This window comes from Planococcus citri, chromosome 1, assembly GCF_950023065.1.
Source record: "Planococcus citri chromosome 1, ihPlaCitr1.1, whole genome shotgun sequence".
NCBI classification, from domain to species: domain Eukaryota; kingdom Metazoa; phylum Arthropoda; class Insecta; order Hemiptera; family Pseudococcidae; genus Planococcus; species Planococcus citri.
This window is the reverse complement of record NC_088677.1, coordinates 86,358,830-86,375,004: the sequence shown is the minus strand read 5'-3', so window position 1 is coordinate 86,375,004 and position 16,175 is coordinate 86,358,830. Positions and strand designations below refer to the sequence as shown.

The 16,175-nt window shown below is 36.0% G+C and overlaps 1 protein-coding gene across 2 annotated transcripts in view; it reads right to left on the bottom strand.

The window, feature by feature from the left end:
• Nucleotides 1-1,722: 1,722 nt before the first annotated feature.
• Nucleotides 1,723-16,175, bottom strand: part of LOC135839417 (V-type proton ATPase 116 kDa subunit a 1-like) — a 30,614-nt gene continuing 16,161 nt past the window's right edge. For both annotated transcript variants that reach the window (XM_065355435.1, XM_065355443.1), the window contains exons 10-16: nt 15,476-15,712; nt 15,279-15,388; nt 9,643-9,797; nt 9,282-9,511; nt 2,575-2,839; nt 2,324-2,495; nt 1,723-2,045 (exon numbers count right to left, since the gene is read on the bottom strand). In XM_065355435.1, the coding sequence (XP_065211507.1) occupies nt 1,943-2,045; nt 2,324-2,495; nt 2,575-2,839; nt 9,282-9,511; nt 9,643-9,797; nt 15,279-15,388; nt 15,476-15,712 (1,272 nt within the window). In that variant the 3' untranslated portion in view covers nt 1,723-1,942. The remainder of the gene's footprint in view (nt 2,046-2,323; nt 2,496-2,574; nt 2,840-9,281; nt 9,512-9,642; nt 9,798-15,278; nt 15,389-15,475; nt 15,713-16,175) is intronic.

Genomic DNA, 16,175 nt, shown 5'->3' with positions numbered 1-16,175 from the left:
AGCTTTCAGGTGGAAAAAAGCTCGATCGACCAGAACTAAAGAGCTTGACATGATCAGTGATGCTTAATTAGTGATAATCGACTTATCGTACAGGTCATTAGCTTCTAATTCGAGCAAAACTCATAAATTTGAAAATCTCAATTTTGCCCCTTGAAATGGTAAAGATATGCAACCCAAACGACTCGTAAAATGACGAATTCGGTCGATTTATGAGCTTTAGAGAGCTTTTCGGGTTGTACGAAATATCGTCGGAGGGGTTTTCGCACACGAGGAATTCATTTCTGATGTTCGTACCGATCGAAAGTTCAAAGTTCTTAGGATAGTAATGCTTTTCATAGAATGTTTAAACTTTCAAGTTTAAAAAGTAAGTATCGAGTACATCGAATTGCGTATTCGTAATCTACAATGCTTAATTAGTATTATTCGACCCTTTATTCAGCCTATTGTAGCTTTCAAGTTGAGAAAAAACATAAATAATGGCCCATATTTGGGCAAAAAAAAAAACGAGCCATTTCGAGCAGAAGGAAGCGCCGATGGGCCAATCTGACACCTGAAATGAATTCCCCGCCCCAAAAAACCACCTCAGCCGAAAATTCAACTCAATTGCGCCGCAATTTCGATGGGTCATTTTTTTGCAAAGAATTGGGCATTTTGCACCAAATAATGACCCCTCGAAATCGCGGTCCAATCGAGCTGAATTTTTGATCATAGAGGTTTTTGTGGACTAAGAGTTCATTTCTGGTGTCAGATTTGCTGTACGGTGCTTCCTTCTGCTCAAAAATGGCCCATTTTTTAGCTCCAAAAAAATGAGCCATTTTCTGTAGAAGGAAGCGTCGAAGGGGCAATCTGACACCGGAAATGAACTCGCCGTCCCAAAAAAACCCTCCGAACCAGATTTTCAGCACGATTGGCGACAAAAGTTTTTTTTCCAAAAAAATGTATGAACCTACCCCTTTGGATTTTTTGAATTTTTTTGATTCTCAAAAAAATCGAGTAAAGGGTCGTTTAAGACTAATTCGAGGTCGCCGAGTCCGAATCTGGTGTCCATTTTTGTCATATGCGTATTCTTCAGCGAGAAAATACGAATATTTCGCCGAATACGAGTCGGATTGCAAAACAAACGTCATTTTTGGATTCAGCGTGCTCGAATTAGTTAGAAAACGCGATTAAAAAGGCAAAGTTCGACAACTTTTTTTCGGGTCATTTTTGACGTCAAAAAAGGTCATTTTACATGAGAATGGAGCGCTCTGGTGAAAATCCGACGCCGGCAATGAATTCGCCGTCCCAAAAAACCCCCACAAACCCCTATTTCAGCTCGATTGGCGACAAGAAGTTTTTTTTCCAAAAAAATGTATGAACGTACCCCTTTGGATTTTTTGGATTTTTTTGATTTAAAAAAAAATCGAGTAAAGCGTAGTTTTCGACTAATTCGAGCAAGCCGAGTCCGAATCCGGTGTCCATTTTTGTCAAAAGACGCTGCTTCATTGAGAAATTGCGAATATTTCGCCGAATATGCCTCGGATCGCAAAACAAACGTCATTTTTGGATTCTTCTCCCTGAAGAAAACGACTTCCAATTTAGAATATTATCAGATGTGTTCATTTGACTAATCAAGCTCCGCATAATCCAATAAATAATTGCGCATTCAGCAATCCTCACTCCCTTCCTCCCAAAAAAAATCACCAAACAAACGGTAAAAATTACAAATACCTAAGACATCACTTACAATACAACTACAACATGGTATATTTAAAACACTGCTGGTTTATTTATTTAAAATTAAACACGCGAAATAAAATGACGAATCAACTAAATACTATGATAATCGCACACACTTCATGATTTTCTACAGTGATTTGCGCGCCGAAATAGATTTTAATAACTATAAAAAACAAAAAAAAAACACGATCGAACTGGTTAAAATTTATGAAATAATCATCGTTTACTCTTCTAGACCGGACGATGCCGTAGCTAGGATGATTTCGAAAGAGAATGGCGTAAAACTGTAACCGAGACCGGAGTAGAATTTACTTTGGAATTCGACCCTGTAATGATAAAAACACAATTAGAATTATTACAAAACTGTAATCCAGTTCAATAAACCAAAAGCTGGGTAGTGAGGTTGATGTATTGATATCCCAAACAATCCATATACCTACCTACATACTTATCAATATGAGATTCAATATTGAAATATGAATAAGGAAAACTAATATCGACATTCATCAATATCTCTCGAAAAAGATGCAGCGATACATCGATATAAATTTTTTTTCAAATATCAACATCACTAATACTCAGGTCAATAGCTCAGCAGACTTACCAATGTAACCGAAGAGTGTGCAAGAAGGCAGACAGGCCTTCCATCAGGACAAGAATACCAACGGTTAATACACCCCAGAAAGCGAACATCGCCCATAACATGACACCTCCTATCCAGCTCTCGCTTTGTAATCCGTTTCTCATAACCATATTCCACAATACTTCCGACAATTCTAGAACAAATCGACAATACATACATTATAGAATTGACGGTTGACCACAAAACAGGGTCGCAGAGGGTGCGAAACTTACGAGCATGAGCTAAGGATAAGGCCCATAAACGCAGATACGAAGCGGTATGACTGATCGATCCGAGCACGTATTCGATAGTGTGGATTCCTTGGTAGATGAAGACTTCTCCGATATCTTCTTCTTCTCCGTGACCACCATGTCCTCCTCCGCCTCCTTCGGGTTTAGCAGCTGCTGTTACTGGAGGATGCGACGTTCCGTTGTTGGAATTTGCGAGACCGGTACCGTCGATGTCGCCATTTTCTACCGCTATGTGGTTGTTGCCCAGCTAAACACAGTAAGAAAAATTCTATTAGAGAAAATTCAGACAAGAGTTTTTTGATTAAATAATAATGGTAAATCATCATGACAAAGTTTAGCAGGGTTTGTATAGTCAGAAAACTCTTGAAAATAGTCACATGTCACATGTATAAAGCAGATCTGAACTGATCAAACCACATCCAATCAGGGGAAAGAGAATTGGTTGAATCACACCTGATCATCTGATTAAAATCTACTCAAGTCAGATTAGACTTGTTTTTATCATGTGATCATATCAGATAATCATTTGGTTGGACATTCCCAGGATCCAATTGAACCTGACCAAAACAAAATTGCACAGACAAATCCTCACAAGCACCATCAGCACGTACACCAAGGCAAGTAGTGGAAAAGTGTTCTCTATGAGCATGTGCGCCTCAAATACACAACGCCAACTAAGAGCAGCCAGGAGTGCAGCTGCAGCTCAGCTAAATAACCTAGATGATCTTAGAATCCGCCACAAATCCCATATAGTCAACAAGACAGGAAATGTCAGCATAACCACAGTAACCGAAGATGGTGAAATATCCTCCTATCAAGAAATGACCGGGGTCTCTGACCTTGACCAGGCAAAAACCAGCTTGGAAGCAGAAGGAGCCACTAACGACCGACGTGTTGAGTAGTGCTGAAAGGCATGAGGCTTTGCGATTGGTGGTCAGAGAAAAACCAGAAGCTGAAGAGTGCTCCCTCTGGGGGTGGGGCAGGTGTCTGGAACAAGGGTTATACCACTGGGACCGTATGAGAGCAGCCATACGTTAGAAGATGTCAACTCGAGACTTCTAGTGGTGAGGTCATTCTTTGATCATACAAAAAAGCCAACTCTTAAGGACAATCCAATCAACCTCCAGTCCATTCTGGGGAAGTACTTTGCTGATATTGAATACCAAAATGTGGTGTGTAGGATAATTGATAGGGCCACGGACCAGCTAGTTGTATCCAATGATCTGGGATACCCCTACAGCCTGATCTTCACAAACCACAGATACACCAATGCAATGAAATGTCTCGTGCTCAGAGCCATAAAGGAGAGATTCTATTACCCAATGGGGCCAGCTTCTGTGTCCTCCCTGCTTCCATACAGGGAGTACCTAAGCATCAGTGAACTGCACACCAGCAAACTGACCCCCACTCAGGTGAAGAGTATACTTGAACATATCAAGAGGAAACGCGAAGCAAAGATCCAGAGGGACAACTGGGGACATATATCAGTAAGATCAAATGGAGTATTTACGATAGAAGAACTAGAAGACAACCTAATGCTGCAAATCCCAGAGTATGCCTTGGCTATAGACACTGGACCTGCGGAGTAAGACAACCAACTGCAGGCCGAGGGGAATGGAAACGGTAAAGAAAGTTTGTGTAGGGATAATTTATCCCACTGAGTGCTCTTGGCTGCGCTGTACCTCAATCCGCAGGCAACGGGGGAAAGGGACGGTAGTGAGTTTTGTGTAGAGCCAATTTCTCCCGCTGAGTGCTCTTGGCTGCGCTGTGCCGCTGTATTTTGCATGTAGTTTGTTCAAGAAATTGGCAGCAGCGCAGCCAAGAGCACCCAGCGGGAGAAATTAGCTCTATACAGGTATTTTGGCAAGATGGCGGCTAGTTGGTTGTCTTACTCTGCAGGTCCAGTGTCTATAGCCTTGGCGCATTGTGTTAGCCGGGACTTTGTGATGAGTAAGGGCATAGCGGTCAAATTCAGACAAGCCTTTGGCAATGTTGACACTCTAAAGTCAAGTGGTGCCAAAGTGGGTGATGTGGTGGAGATATACAGCAAAGGGAACTACGTTCTATATGCATTAACCAAAGAAAGACACCGGGACAAGCCAATAACAGGAGACTTTGTACAAACAATGAAAGCTCTGGCAGCCAAATGCGTTCAGCTTAACATCACAAAAATCGCAGTACCTAGATTAGGGTGTGGCTTGGACCAACTTGAATGGCCAATAGTTAAACAAGCGCTCCTGGAGTGCTTCAAGGGCCTTACAGTGACTCTGAGAGTTTGCACCCTCCCACCAAACATGAAAGCGTGATACCTGAACAAGATGTCAAAAACCAATATTGTCAACTGTAAATCAAATTATGCCTGAAGCCAAATTGAAGACATGAAATACTCGGGACCGAATTTACCTGGATCTTGAGACAAAATTTACTATAAAATTTATCTATACTTGTAAATACCAAACTTATAATATAGAAAACAATCTTTTCTTGTGGGCAGTTGGTGAGAAGCCCTAAGCAAGTGCACCGACTGCCCCACAAAAGTCCAAATAAACCCCGTGGCAAAGGGGACGTAACTTGTTAGGATCACCCTTAGCCCTTCAAACTTCACCCTGAGATGGGTTGGGGGCTCAGTCGTGATCGGAACAGGTATGTGTGGAAACGAAACCTGGGAAGTGACAACTGGGCCTTAGGCAACTGCCTAGGGGTTTGGGTCAAGTGGACAATCTGTCTCACCTCTCCCCTCTCCCATCCATGCTTAGACTTGGGGTGAAGCTATAATTATATTGAGATACATATATTGTTTATTCCAGTAACCCTTAGTCTAAGATTGTTGTTTTTTCTTTAATAATGAAATACCCCCACCACCTGGTGCGGATTGGGGAAAAATTTGAAAAAAAAAAGACAGGATCAGAGGATCAGATCTGTTCAGTCAAATCTGATTAGATCAGATTATATTCCAACATTCCCTACATCCAATTCCCTCTGACCAGACCTGAACCTCCCATACAACAATGACCATGCTAATTTCGATGTGAATGTCGACCCATCCACATCCGTCACTTTTGGATGCCACATGTCGATGTGAATTTCGACCATGTGTTGAGCCTATTGTTGATGTAATTGTCGACCAATGTTGTTCAGCATTTATGTCGACAATTGACTCAACACTGGGATGAAATTTACATCGACATGTGAAGTCCAAATGTGACGGATGTGGATGGATCGACATTGGCATCAAAATTTACGTCGACCTCCAGCTACGCAAACTTGTTAAATTTTAGTTTCAAAATTGAAATTTTTTCCACAAATCATTTTCTCTTACACACTTAGGTGGCCATTGCTCATGCTGAAAGCGAAAGCAGCATCGACGCCGAGGCCACCTCCAAGAAGTACAGACAGAAACATGTCAATGTTAATGTTGATGTGAAATTCGACATCAACAAATACATCCACAATATCAACTTAATTTTTCAAATTTGAGAAATCTTTGAAAATTTGGTCGACGTTAGTGTCAATGTATTTATGGACAATCGACTTTCACATCGACATAGCATCGACAACTCCAAACTATGGAAAAGTGAATAATTTTATCAAGGCCATTAAAAAATTTTTCTCCCTTCAAACAAAGATCATCTTTTCAAATGTTTACTGAGCTTTTAAACACTGAAACAGAAATTTTAATTCTGAAAAATTGGTCGACTTAATTGTGGATGTAAATTTCGAGCATCAAATTTTACATCAACATGTCGACATCACATGTCGAGGTATCAGAAATAATGAGAAAATTTCGAAAATTTTCATTAACCTGGCTTCTTTACGGACAGAAGATTCCTATTAAATAAAATTGGCCACTTTTCCATCATCATGTTGGAAAAAAATGTAATCGATGTAAATGTCGACGTCGACAATTGTTGTACGCGCTGTTCAACAGCATTTATATTCCCCTGAGAATAATAAAACCACATTTCGCACCTCGGGAGTAATAAGGTGACATCTCAAAAAAAAACTGATTTTGATGTTTTTGCATTTTTGGGGCTTGTATGACCCCCCTCAACCAAAAATAACACTTTGAGTTGGGTACATTATCTAGATCATGTAAAACACCCAAATGGCCTAACTCAAAATCCCAACAACATTGCAAGTTGTTTGGAGTTATAAGGTGACATCTCAAAAAACTCCACCTTTTTTGAGCAAATTTTGTACATACAAAGTGTTAACAAACAGTTTTCATTGTTTTGAATGTTTGTCAGTTAGAAATAGTCACAAGTAGTGCATTTTTTATTGGTTTGTACCAAATGGAAAATTTTTTAAAAATTGATCACTTTTCAGAAAAATGAATTTGCACATATCATGAAATTTTAGTTTTCTGAGAAAAACTCAAAAACTAAGCACTCTAGAAAAAAACTAACGACATTCTGTCGATTGGAAATTTAATTCTCTACAACTTTGTGAACGTGAATTTTTTTTGGACGCTTCCTTCCGCCTCCACATCAACTTTAATGAAAGGTTCTAACTCAAAATGTTTCCAAACATTGAAATATTTCTTCTTTAAGACTTTATTTTTCAAAGTGTTCTTATGCTAAATGAAGGTAGGATACCAGATCTTTAAAATGAGTTGCTATTCATTCCTCACAATTAATTATAAGTTGATAAAAATAATGAATCAAGTTTTTAAAAAAAAGAAAATCACTCTCCTGTAAAATTTCACTTTTTTGAGATGTCACCTTATTACTCCCGAGGTGTGATATAATGAAATTTTAGTTTTCTGAGAAAAACTCAAAAACTAAGCACTCTAGAAAAAAACTAACGACATTACGTCGATTGGAAATTTAATTCTCTACAACTTTGTTCACATGAAATTTTTTTTGGACGCTTCCTTCCGCCTCCACATCAACTTTAATGAAAGGTTCTAACTCAAAATGTTTTCCAAATATTGAAATATTTCCTCTTTAAGACTTTATTTTTCAAAGTGTTCTTATGCTAAATGAAGGTAGGATACCAGATCTTTAAAATGAGGTACTATTCATTCCTCACAATTAATTATAAGTTGATAAAAATAACTAATCAAGTTTAAAAATAAAATAAAATCACTCTCCTGTAAAATTTCACTTTTTTGAGATGTCACCTTATTCCTCCCGAGGTGCGATTTATGAACAGCCATTTGCCCACTTGATGAGTGTGATTACTAATTAGATCTAATTGAAGCTGCTTATCAGATGAGATCAGGCGTAATTAAATCTTTTTAAATCAGATCTGATTATGATCAGATCAGGAATCTGCTGGATCAAATTTAACCACACTAGACCTGATCAGGTTCACAATAATAGAAAACGTTTTTGAAAAAGAAATCATATTTTGTCTAAGAGAAAGAGATCTGATCAGACCTGATCGGATTTGTTTGATCAGATCAGATTAAATCTGAAGACATTAGGCACTCTCTGAATCCGATTTCATCATGCTAGACCACAATTTGATTAAACCAGAAAACCTGACCCAATCAAGTACAACAATGAACATATACTTACATATTTCTCTCCGGGAAAATGATCAGATCAGATCTGATCAGATCATATTTGGATATTCCCTGAATTGTGGATCTAATTTAATCTAACCAGACCTGATCAGGTCCAATCAGCTCCCCATCAGCCCAGATGAGGGTAATCAATTCTAATTGGATCTCTGCAGATGATCTGATAAGAACCTGATTGGATTTAACAAAACTCATGTGAACAGATCTGATCTGGCCAAATCAGACTTGATCAAATCCGGATATTCCCCATGGACCTGTTCAGACCTGATCTATCTAACAAATCCAATAATTGTCTTTCAAGTGACAGAAAACCTGGGAGGACAATTTAAGAATTTGTTGCAACACTATCTGCATTTTTGACTAAAATTATCATTCAATTTTTACAATTGAAGACGTCATAGCAAAAAGGACATATGTGTGAAATTTGTATTCTGAGAAAAAACTGTTTGAAAGTTTGAGTGCTTGTGAAGTTTAGAAATGTGCATATTTGAACATGGTGACGATTTTATCTTATTTTCTCACTATCTAACTATATGAAATGCTATGCACAATCAGTATGGAGGAAACTGTGTGTTAGCGGTAAGCGCTCAAACATTTCGAATTATATGTCCTTTTTGAAGCGAAAAATTGGCCAATTTTTTTTTTGATTTAAAAATGTTTTTGAGAAAATTTTTGGATTTAAACCAGGTAAGTAATGGTTGATAACACAAAATCGACCATGAGTAACCCATTATCTCTGAAAAAATTGCTATGTTGAGTAAAAAAAAAAAAAACAAAAAAGGCAAGTTTTTTTGGCCAATTTTTTTTTATTGATTTAAAAATGTTTTTGAGTAAATTTTTGGATTTAAACCAGGTAAATAATGGTTGACAACACAAAATCGACCATGAGTAACCCATTATCTCTGAAAAAGTAAATTTTTAATCGACTTCGCAGTTTTAAAATGGCGATATCTCACTGGTTTTTCGACTTTGTGAAGTGGGGGTGGTCTCATTTATGATAGAGGAAGGTCTGAAGAATAACAATATGGATTCGTCTCAAAAAGGACATATGTGACATATATACCCCTTTTTGTTATGACGTCTTCAATTCATATTCATTTTTGGTAACTTTTAGTGAACTGAGCATTAACTTCTACGCAAAATTGTACTCTGCACAACTCACCATTTCTTGTTCCTTCTTTCTGGCTCTCATGATATGGACCGGTTTAGCGAACAACATCCACGGAACGCATAACAAAGCTATGAATAACAGGAACTTTTGCAAAGGCTCCTGTATACCGAACATAAACACACTGCCGCAATTGGGTAACGGAGTCAGGTTGTACTTGAAGAGCATCATGTTGATAAATGTGATTAAAATCGAAGGAGCACATCCGGGTCCGACTTTGAAATCTGATCAATGAAAACCAAAAACCAATATTTATTAATTTCCATAGTTCATACATTATAGTATGTTCATACTACGACAGTACGATCTTTTATTAATTATTTGAGATTAAAAACTAAATGAATAGGTAACTCACTCTCTGCAGCAGCATCTCCTGAAAGCGTGGGGTCTGTCGGTCCGTAGAGCATCCATTTCAGGAAGATCAGAAACACCATGTACAAGAATAGGAATGTTAAGAATATAACTTGTGGTATGAATTCGCAGATAATGTTCAATGGTCTCTTGAAGTACCTGTAGCATTTGATCACAAACAAAAATAGGTACCATAAAATCAATTCATTAAAAATAGGTTAAAGTTGAAGTCAATAAGGCATAAAATCACACAAAATATCTATATATTAAAATTATGACCGGATTCTTTTGACTCTGAGATCTCAGGAACGGCTGAACCGATTTTGCTGGGTGATGTCTCAAAAAAAAGCTTTTGACCCGCAGATGTGCAGGTTTTCATTGAAAGTTCGAAAAGTTTCGCCGAAAAGCTCAAAAAAGCTCAATAATTGATTTTAGCCTTTACGTAGCGCATTTGACGTATACATAGTAATACGTATATTGTAGCCTACCTTGAAAGAGCATCGAAAGAAGTCCAATGTCGAAGAAAAAAGTTTACATAAAAGCTGCGCCTTAAAGCTCAAAAAAGCTCATTAATTCTTTTGACTCTGAGATCTCAGGAACATCTGAACCGATTTTGTTGGGTGATGTCTCAAAAAAAAAGCTTTTGACCCGTACATGTGCAGGTTTTCATTGAAAGTTCGAAAAGTTGCGCCGGAAAGCTCAAAAAAGCTCAAAAAAGCTCATTAATTGATTTTAGCCTTTACGTAGCGCATTCGACGTATACATAGTAGTACGTATATTATACCTTGAAAGAGCATCGAAAGAAGTCTAATGTCGAAGAAAAAAGTTTACAAAAAGTTGCGCCTTAAAGCTCAAAAAAGCTCAATAATTGATTTTAGCCTGTATCTAGCGCATTTAATGTATGCAGAGAAGTACGTATATTATACCTTGAAAGAGCATCGAAAGAAGTCTAATGTCGAAGAAATAAGTTTACAAAAAAGTTGTGCCTTAAAGCTCAAAAAAGCTCAATATTGATTTTAACCATTGATTTTAGCCTATACATTCAGCATTCGCCATGTACAGAGAAGTGCGTCTATTATACCTTGAAAGAGCATTGAAAGAAGTCCAATGTCAAAAAAAAGTTTACAAAAAAGTTATGCCTTAAAGCTCAAAAAAGCTCAATAATCTATATATTAATAGCAAGGTGGTTTTTTTGTGATCGTTCGTTTGGAAGAACCGCCGAACCGATTTTGTTCGACGATGTCTCAAAAAAAAGCTTTTGACCCGTAGATGTGCAGGTTTTGGTCAAAAGTCCAAAAAGTTTTGAAAAAAGCTCAAAAATTGATACAGTATAAACAAGCGTGACGATGTATACGCGAAAGTACGTATGGTCCACCTAGAAAGAGCTTTCCAAAAAATACTTTTTCACCATATTTGCAAAAATTTTGGAAATAGCTTAAAGCTGCAAAAAGTTGAAAAAGCTTACTTAGATATGATTTAAAAATCGTCGTCTTAATACGCAAAGTGGCCAACTCCATTTTTGTAAATTGTTCAGGAAATGCGAAAAACAGTGTTATCAACTTTTGATGGGTGTTACATAGTTGAGGTTATTTATTAAAGTAAAAAAAAAATTCTGCCAAAATTTTTTTTCACTTGACACATTTTAAGCCACTTTGAGTGGAGTTAGATATTTTTCCCAACTTCAAACACAGATACTACACCAATGAATTCATCTGAGGTAATTTTCAATGTCGGAAGTTATTTACGAAGTGTTCACCTTTCAGATGGTGTTCATAACTCATTTTCAAGTAACGTAAAAATGAAACTGTTTTGGGTAGCTAAATACAGAGTGTGTTATCCTTTGGCGGAGTTAGATAATTTTCCCGACTTCAACCTCAGATAATAGACGAATGGGCCTGCACAAGCGTGTTTTTAAGATTTCAACTTATGAATTAAGTGAAGAAAAATCAGATGACGCTCGTAACTCATTTTCGTCAAAACTTGGAGTTAGCCACTTTGCGTATTAAGACGACGAAATATAATAGCAAGGCAGTTTTTTTGTGATCGTTCGTTTGGAAGAACCGCCGAACCGATTTTGTTTGACGATGTCTCAAAAAAAGCTTTTGACCCGTAGATGTGCAGGTTTTGGTCAAAAGTTCAAAAAGTTTTGAAAAAAGCTTTCAAATGATTCAAAAAGCTCAAAAATTGATACAGTATAAACAAGCGTGACGATGTATACGCGAAAGTACTTAAGGTCCACCTAGACACAGCTTGCCAAAAAATACTTTTTGACCATATTTGTTAAGTTTTATAGAAAGCCTAAAGCTCGAAAAAGTTGAAAAAGCTTTGTACATGACATAAACAATTAGAATTCTTCAATATCCCATAAACATTTTAAATTACCCTAGAAAGTGTTTGCCAAAAAATATTTTTTGGCCATATTCGTAAAGTTTTGAAAAAAGCTTAAAGCTCAAAAAAGCTCAAATGTCAAATTTTCCTTATATTATTGTGTAATACATATGTCGATTGATATGTTTTTGAGGTCGTACAGTTCGAATCTGGAGTCATTTTTTTGTTGGTTTGTGGTATCAAATCTTCGGAAAGTTCTGATTAAAGCTTTGAAAAGCTTTAAAAAGCTCAAAAAGTTCAATGCAGTATAAATGACTGTATCGATGTATACGCGCGAGTACGTATAGTCTACCTAGAAAGTGCTTGCCAAAAAATGTTTTTTGACCATATTTGTAAAATTTTGGAAAAAGTTCAAAGCTTGAAAAAGTTCAAAACGTTATACATGACATAAACAATTAGAATTTTTCTGTACCGAATAACTATTTTAATGTATGTATGGTCTACCTAGAATGTGCTTGCCAAAAATACTTTTTGACCATATTCGTAAAGTTTTGAAAAAAGCTTGAAGTTCAAAAAGCTCAAATGTTAAATGTTCCTTATATTATCGTGTGATATGTCGATTGATAATGTTTTCGAGGTCGTAGAGTTCGAAACTGGAGTCATTTTTTTGGTGAGGTTGTGGGGTGAGTCATGGAGGAGCTTAAAGCTTTAAAAAGTTCAAAAAGCGTCATACTTCATAAGAACAATTAAAATTCTCCAGTGTCCAATGAATATTTTAAGTATGTATAGTCTCCCTAAAAAGAGCTCCCCAAAAAATACTTTTTGACCATATTCGCAAAATTCTGAAGGAAGCTTAAAGCTGAAAAAAGTTCAAAAAGCTTCAGATATAATGTAAAAATTAGAATACTCCAGTGCCCAATGAATATTTTAAAGTATGTATAGTCTACCTATATCGAGCTTGCCAAAAAATACTTTTTGACCATATTTGTGAAATTTTGAAGAAAGCTTAAAGCTAAACATTTTTTAGAAAGCTTCAGATATGACATAAAAAATTAGTATTCTCCAGTACCGAACCAATATTTAGAGTACTCATAGTCTACTTAGAAAAAGCTTGCCATAAAATACATTTTGACACATTCGCAGTTTTGAAGAGAGCTTAAATGAAATCCTAAAGTTTTAAAAAGATGAAAAAGCTTCATACAATCAGTATTCTCTACTACTCAATAATATTTTAATTTTAAAATAGCTTTTAAACTTTAGTTGTGATGGTTTTTATCAAAAGTTGAAAAGTCTCTGAAGGGAGCTTTAAAAAGTTTTTCAAAAGCTCAAAACAGAAAAACAACGGTGTTGATGTACACATGAACAAGTGCTATTTTTAGCACATTGGTATCAAAATTAATCCTTGAACCATGGTTTCATTTTTTTAAGTTCTGGAGTGGTTATATCTAGCATCTCACTTTTTCATCAACTTATGCAAGTTTTGGACTATTTGGGAAAATCTCTACTGTTGTATGTAGGAGTTTAGATTTTTCAACTGAGGGGTTGAATTTTTTTTGTGAGTCCTTGAGAAAATTAGAATCCGTTTTGAGGAAATTCTCAATTGCATTTTTGACTCAGAAATTTTGAAATATTTCTAAAATTTTGTCAAGTATTTTGTTAAATTTTTTTTCTTCAGTCCAAAAGGCTCATAAATCTGAGGGGTTTAATTTTTTTGTGAGTTCTTGACAAAATCAGAATCTGTTTTAAGGAAATTCCTAATTGGATTTTTGACTCGGAAATCTTGGAATATTTCTAAAATTGTGTCAAGTAAGTATTTTATTGAAGTATTCTCCAGTACCGAACCAATATTTAGAGTACTCATAGTCCACTTAGAAAAGGCTTGCCATAAAATACATTTTGACACATTCGCAATTTTGAAGAAAGCTTAAAAAAGTTCCCGGTCAAAGTTAAGTGAAAGTTTGAAATTTTCAGTCATGTGGTATTAGATCCAATTCAATGTGTTAGTTTCATTTCAACTGTAGGAAAGAAAGGAGTCTTTTTGGAATTTTTCAGCAACTTCTGCTAAAAAAGTGATAAGTAGGTAGCCTAATTCGCAATTTTGCCTAAAACTTGAAATTTTTGCCAACTTTTTGAAAAATGAAACCATGACTTTTCAGGCAATTGTTATTAGAAAGATGATACTTTTTCTCAATTTTTGTAGAAAAGTAGGACATTATTTTAATGAATGATAAAGCGATGACAGAGTGATGCTTTAATTTAGGATATTTTAGAGAACAATTTACGCTTTGGGTTATTTATGATGAAAAAGTAAGAATTATTGGAATTTTTGCTTTGAAACAATTTTTTTTCTGTCAATTATTAAAACAGCCATAACCTTTCACAATTTCCGGCAAAAAGCAACAATAACAATGTTAGCAAAAAGCAAGACTTTTTGGGAATTATAGGCGAAAAAAGATATTTTCTAAATTTTCAAAATGAACAATTCAGGTCTAGAAGAGGAGCGCAGTATGCGCGAAAAACGGGTTATCTAGTTGTATATTATGTAGTCTGTTTTTTTTTTTTGTGGGAGCACGCAGGGGTCAGTGCCTCCAAAGTGTCCTCGAAAGTGGAAAACAGCACAAATTTCTTAGCACTTTTGGCAAAAAAAATGGGAATTTTTTGACAATTTTAACAATAACAGGATTTTTTGGACAATCTTGACCAGAACAGAACTGTTTGACAATTTTTGGCAAAAAATAGTAATTTTTGAAAATTTAATCAATAATGGACACTTCTCGACTATGTCGACCAAAATGGACTTTTTTTGACATTAGAGGGTTCTAATTTCTAAATTTGAATGTGACCCTATTTTTTCCAATATGACTCCCAACTCTTTCCTTATATTTAGGTTAACGTTCGTTAGACTTCGTGAGGATAAAATTCTTCAATTTTAGATTTTCACGTAAGTACCTAATTGGTCTGAAAAAAATTAAACCCCTTACCCCAATGAAAAAATTCAATTCATTCAAAAAAATTTAAGTTCCGCGTCAGAATTATTCTAAATAATCAACTTTGAATTTAAAACTGTTCCTGGTTCTCTCCTATGAAGCCCCTCCCTTGAAAAGAATCATGAAATATTGGAAAATTTTGATTCAAAATAGGGAATTACTTTCTAAAAATTATCAATTTCCGTATAAGGAATTCTTCTGAGTAATCCTCATTTCAAGAAAAACTTTCCTCCATTTCCCAAACGATGGTGGTCAACCTGGTCCCCTCGTTGGCGTGCCCCCAAAAAAAGAAGCGATAAAAAAATCCTGTATGTAGTCAACTTACGTATGATTCGAGTAACTCAAAATTATACCTAACAACATGTGACATACTCCGAAAATAATGGAAATCTTCATTTTGTACACGTTCAGGAAGACGATTTTATTGGAGGCCAACTAAAATCGAGACAAAATTATTACAAAATGTATAAAATGAAAAAAAAAACGGTATTATTAACCCAGAGCTAAAGAAGCATATCTTACCTGCCACACAGGATCGATACCAAACGGATATGGTGTTCCGGTGCAGTCTCTACTTGGATCAAGTGTCAGGTCTGGGTTGGTCTTAAAGTCTGCTTCATTCACACTTCTCACCCTCCAGTGAGAGCCGAATGTGTTCAATGATTTGGAGAACACGTCGTTGTAAATGAGACCAGTATACATGGAGAATAATCCCATCAACAGTATGACGTAACGACCGCCGAAAAATATTTTCCAAATCTGCAAAAAAAATTATTTCAATGAAAAATCCAAAGACCTCATACATTACAGATCACCTTGATAAAATCTTGATTTTTTTACATTTTCGGTCCAAATTTGAATTTTAAAATAATCAAAAATCAAAATTCCCATTCCTTCCCTAATTTATCCTCTTAGGGTTTGCCCAAAATCTGAATTTTCAAAAATTTGTCAGTAATCGAATCCCCCTGTAGAGGGTATTTGAGGACCCCGTTCACTTTGCATAGAAAGCAGCAGGGATGAAAAACTAGCCGAAAGCTGAAAGCCGAGCAGATTTTTGCACTAAGCCAAAAGCTAAAAGTTTGCAAGTTTCATTTTTTCCAAGCCAAAAGCTAGCCAAAAGTTTCATTTTTTTGTTGGCTTTTTCAAAGGCTTTTTTTGCAGAATTGAATTCTCTAAATTCAGAAGAAAAAAGGAATGAAAAAAAATGTCGTACAATTTTATT